This window comes from Mytilus edulis, chromosome 4, assembly GCF_963676685.1.
Source record: "Mytilus edulis chromosome 4, xbMytEdul2.2, whole genome shotgun sequence".
Lineage (NCBI taxonomy): Eukaryota > Metazoa > Mollusca > Bivalvia > Mytilida > Mytilidae > Mytilus > Mytilus edulis.
Genome location: NC_092347.1, coordinates 78,701,181 through 78,707,075, shown reverse-complemented (window position 1 = coordinate 78,707,075; position 5,895 = coordinate 78,701,181). Strand labels below are relative to the sequence as shown.

Sequence of the window (5,895 nt, the reverse complement as noted above, 5' to 3'; positions counted from 1 at the left end):
TCACGTGCATTGCGCATGACGGTTATTGTTGTCACTTATATATTCATAAACACCTACATATGGAGAACTCTAAATGAGGACTCAGATAGGAAGTAGGAAGAGTAAAAAGTCACAAATCTAATGTAAAAACACAATACTAAGACAACAAATAAACCGACGTAAGGGCCCTCATACAAAGGATATAATTGTATATTATTCCACTGTGTATACACATTGATAGTTTAATCGATATCTGATTTGTTGAGACTATCCCACGTGTCATTGGACAAATCTTCATATCTCCCTGAGGCACGGGAAATAAATGTATATTATTTTTTCTCTATTCTTTATATTTTAGCATCCCAATATATTTTACTTACTGATGTTTAGTTACATTACGACGTTTATCTTTGATTTATATACTGGTTACCAATGAAGATGACAAATTGGTGTCATTCATTATTTCAACAGAATCCATAAGATATATGCTACCATTCTTGGATAAAATTAATATTACTTTAATATAACCCTTTTTGAAACCATTTTTATCAATTTTCAATTTCCATTGTCTAAATTATTAATTGTTCACGTGTTGCTATCGTATATTTTATGTTTCATTGCTCATGTGTTGTTTCCGTATATTTTAGCTGCTCGTCTTGAGGCTACCCATGTGATCCGATAACACCCCATATAGCAATAAAATTATATTTTTATTGCCATTCATAACTCTAAACAGACAAATTAACAGACCGGGTTTTATACATCCGACCCATTAACAGACCAGGTTTTAAATAAAGATTTATTTATGTCACCAAAATACATATTTTCGTGTAGATTTTTCACACAAAGATATCAATATGGTTAACAACCATAATGCCTGTCTTTTTTCGATGTTCAAAATATTGCATGCAAGTAAAATCAACCAACGTGTGATTTTGTGTACATTTTGTGTGTGTAAAATGTGTATAAATTTATTGTTGAGTAACCCGCCTTTTCATTTGGAAAAATAATAATTACAACACTGGATTCAGTTTATTGAATTGTTTTGTTAGACATGAATAATGTTATCATAAAAATATATTTAAAAAGTTATACAATGAAACATGCTAAACTTTCAATGATTTTCTCGGTTACACCTGATTAACAGACTTTAGCCAACCTGATTAACAGACCAACCGCAAGATATATCCGCATACTCAATATAGATTAACCGACCAATCTCTCGGTTAGCCGAGTGTCGGCCGTGTAGTCGTTGTGATTAAACATGGATGTATAAAACCCTTGTTTCAGTTTCACATTATCTCTTAAAGTGTTGATCCTATATCTAATTGCGTAGTATCTGTTGCTGTTGTATTGGAGTACACCCCAACATTTTGTTTATATCTTATATCTATATTTGATTTCACTAAGATTAAAAGATGGACGAAAGATACCAGAGGGACAGTCATACTTATAAATCGAAAATAAACTGAAAACGCCATGGTTACAAATGAAAAAGACAAACAGACAAAAAATAGTACACATGCCCCCACACAGAAATCTAAGGGTTCGGAACACGAACCCGACCAAAAACTAGGGGTGACCTCATGTGCTCTGGAAGGGTAAACAGATCCTGCTCAACATGTGGCACCCGTCGTGTTGCTCATGTTATAACAAATCCAGTAAATAGTCTAATTCGGTAGGTCACATTCACGAAAGTCGCAAACATTTTCATAATATCAACTTCAAATCGATTCAATAAATTGTAGCGCCAGCATGAGCCAATTTACTTCTAGATTTGGGCTTTCAGTTCATTGTTTATTTACAGGCAGATTAAACTTAATTTTATACCAAAAGTTTTTACAATTTTGATTTTTTTATGAACCAGTAAGGATCAGTCAGAACTAAACCATTTTACCGGCTATATCTTTATTGCAGTATAATATCCACAGCAATGTATATATGGATTACAATATGATTTATTGTCTGTTTTGTAATTTCGAGAAAAGAAGATCTTAGTATTTCTTTCCTCCACCATATCCTGCGCCATATCCTCCGCCATATCCACCTGATCCATATCCACCTAATCCATAACCGCCATAGCTGACTAAACCACCTAATCCACCATAGCCCAAACCTCCTAATCCACCATAGCCTCCGAAACCGCCAAACCCACCATATCCTCCGCCATACCCTTTGCCATAACCATATCCTCCATCATAACCATCAAATCCTCCGCCATAACCGCCATAGCTGACTAAACCGCCTAATCCACCATAGCCCAAACCTCCTAATCCACCATAGCCGCCCAAACCTCCTAATCCACCATATCCGCCATAATATCCGCCATAATATCCGCCATCATAGCCCCCACTTCCATATCCACAGCCCTTACCATAACATCGCGCATGGACATTTATGCATACGGCTGACAATAGTACAACGAGAGCAATGGTGAGCTTCATTTTTAGCTAAAAATATCATAAATATGTCAATTCAAACAATTTCTTTAAGAAAACAAATGACTTATTCATAATGATAAAACTTACGAAAACAAGTGTGTAAGACTTTTTCTCCCCTATCCAGGAACAGTTGTTCCACAGAACGACATATAAACAAATAAATAATTCATTGAAAATGGCTTAGCTAAAAAATCGGAACAAATCCCCCCATAAAAACATTTAAAAAATTGATACAAAGCACCGATACGAGAGGACTCGCAGTTATTGCAAACTTGTTCAATGTCAATTACAACTAATATATAGTGGTATTCCCGAGTGAGAGATCATTTGTCAGAAAGCTTTTAAAACAGACTTTATTTTAATTCACAACCTAAAGTATGTACATTAAGCTACTTACAATATTAAGGCTTATTTCTTAACAAAGCATTCAACTATAAATGTCTGAAGACAGTAACTTTGACATATTTGTCAATTTTTGATTATATTTCCCCAATATGTTTCAGCTGCATATTAGCTTATTTTGGTAAGCAATATCTTTTAATATAAAGTTTGACTATTTAAGCGTTCAGACCAGTTTTGTGGTCTGTTTCTTTTAAAGTGTTTGCTAGTGTCTCTTTCAAATTGAATATGTAGATAAGGTATCTATTAAGATTTTATAAACGATACGTAAAAAATACAAATCGTTGTTTACAATAAAGAAATATACGTTCCTTTTATTTGTTTGATCTTTTGATTTTTGACATTCCGTTTTGAAGTTTCCTCGGAATTCAGTATTTTTCTGATTTTTCTTTATACATAACAATATATTGAAGGCAAATACAAATTGCAAAATCTATGTCTTGATTTGAATAAAGGAGAGAGGCAAGTTGTGACATTGTGCATTTCAAATAGAATGATTAATATGCATATACTTAATTTGAAATCGACATGGTAGTCATAATTTAAATTGTTAACTAGTAAGGGAGCAGTAGAAAGAATTGTAAGCTCTGATTATAATAAACGGTAAAAATTGTTGAATTCATTATTCAAAAAATAATTTCCAAAACGATTTCCAATTAAAATGCAAATCTACAATAGTAAATTGGTTTTAGTCTTAAACGGTGAATTTGATCTTAATATGATTTGAAAAATGTGCAACTAAAAAATGTTAATCACTGTTAAGTATATAAGTTAATTTTCGTGATACAAGATATTTAACTTACCTTTGGATGTGTCGAATTGTACAGATACAGTGTTATTAGTTGTTTATATACCTTTGCACGAACCACAAGATGGAGATTAATATGGTTAATTCGTCAAACAGTAAAAATTTCACAAAAAAGATACAATTTGTTATATTTTATTTTTATATCTTTAATGGTGAAAAAAACATCTTAAAAATAACCGCGCATTAAAACATCATTTATCAACATGATTTACAATATATTGTAATATCAGTAAGTATTGGGTTCGGCTACTAGAATGTTCTACTGGATTATGAATTACTTTTATAGAGGTTTTATGACACCACAACTATAAACCTTAAGTACAATGACTGATAACCAGACAGAAAAAGAAATTCCACTTTTTCTAAGTGACAAGCTTTAATGTGTTCAATTGATTTTGAGACCTATACTCATACTTGTATGTAGTTATTCTCACTCGTTATGCTTTGCAAATTAAAAACTTGATATTTTTTTTTTAAATTTGCTGAAAATGAATATACTGTATTTTATTTTATTCTTTTAATAGTAGAACGAAAATAAAAAAAATGTTTGTAATTTATCATCAACAATGCTGTAATCACGTGCATTGGGCATGACGGTTATTGTTGTCACTTATATATTCATAAACACCTACATATGGAGAACTCTAAATGAGGACTCAGATAGGAAGTAGGAAGAGTAAAAAGTCACAAATCTAATGTAAAAACACAATACCAAGACAACAAATAAACCGACGTAAGGGCCAACACTATAAAGAAAAGTAAAAATTTTGAGCAATATGATAAAAAAAAAACAAAAAACAAACAGGTGTGACAAAGGTACTTCAGATCGATGAACAGTTCGTGTTACACGAGTGACACTAACATTCCTTGACGGTCAGCCAATCTTCCTGGTATCCGTAAAACTTTCGTGATGTTATATCAACACTGCCATGTGGAAATCATAATGCAACTGCTTCCTTATAAGCAGTAACATTATATGAAATAAATCTTGAAAGTAAACAAAAGGCCATTATAAGCGTAGTATATTGGAGATATATACTTCATAACCTATGTACACTGAAAATTAAAAAGGCTTGTGGTGCAATATCCAAATATGATGGACGTCAAGTTGGTTACTTATTCCCTATTCCCTATTCGTTACCTATTCGTTACCTATTCGTTACCTATTCCCTATTCCCTATTCGTTACCTATTCGTTACCTATTCCCTATTCCCTATTCGTTACCTATTCGTTACTTATTCCCTATTCCCTATCGTTACCTATTCGTTACTTATTCGATTTTTAATATCCTTCCTCCTTTTTAATTGTTTATACTCTTATATCTGGTAATAGTTCTAAATTTGTTGAGGTAAAATGATCTTTTTATGACCTATTTATATGTGTTTGTGCTCAACCGATCCTTTTACTTTATGTTCGATACTCATTTGTTCCTTATTTGATTTTTATACGTTCTACCTTTTAACTACTTTATGTCCGTATGTTTGAAGATGGATCTTGGTTCGAAGCGATGAAATCACCGTGTTAGCGCTTGTATAAAAAAGAAGATGTGGTATGATTGCTAATGAGACAACACCCCACAATAGACCAAATGACACAGAAATTATCAACTATAGGTCACTGTACGGCCTTCAACAATGAGCATATACCAAACCGTGTAGTCACCTATAAAAGGTCCAGACATGACAATCTCAAACAATTCAAACAACAAAACTAACGGCCGTATTTCATATACAAAAAAATAAACGGAAAACAAATATGTAACACAAAAACAAACGATAACTACTTAATTTCAGGCTCTTGTCTAGGGACAGGCACATACTATCATAATGTGGTGGGGTTATACATGTTAGCAGGGTGTACATCGTTTCGGAGCATGCTATTACCTTGTTTAATTCGTTCCATCACTCGCTTATAATACGTGTATCATACGTTGCACCATTTAAAACATGATTTTCAATTGTTTTGTTGTCTCTGGTGGTAGATTTGGGTTCTTAGAGGTGATATAACTCTATAAGCGCATATGTACCCGTTCCAGCGCTCGGATAATACCCTGTTAAATATTCGTTACTTATTCGCTTTTAATCCAACAAATAACCCCATATTGAGTACACCATATCGTTTACAAAGAGAAGACTTTTGGATAAGAGAGTTGGGAACAGCCATTTCCTATGGATGCAATGACAAAATTGATGGTGTAGGTATTTTGTCTAGTCCCAGGTGTAGTACCGTCAAAACATTACAAGTGTTTAATACTTCTGCTCGACGAAA

The 5,895-nt window shown here is 32.9% G+C and overlaps 1 protein-coding gene across 1 annotated transcript; it reads right to left on the bottom strand.

Moving 5' to 3' along the window:
• Positions 1-1,973: 1,973 nt before the first annotated feature.
• On the bottom strand, positions 1,974-2,423 carry LOC139521550 (keratin-associated protein 19-2-like). Its single transcript, XM_071315025.1, has one exon. It carries the CDS (start codon positions 2,421-2,423, stop codon positions 1,974-1,976), a length of 450 nt encoding a protein of 149 aa, XP_071171126.1.
• Positions 2,424-5,895: the final 3,472 nt, after the last annotated feature.

What these genes read in the sequence shown, in the direction of transcription:
- LOC139521550 (XM_071315025.1), bottom strand. Translation starts at nt 2,423, where the DNA reads ATGAAGCTCACCATTGCTCTCGTTGTACTATTGTCAGCCGTATGCATA.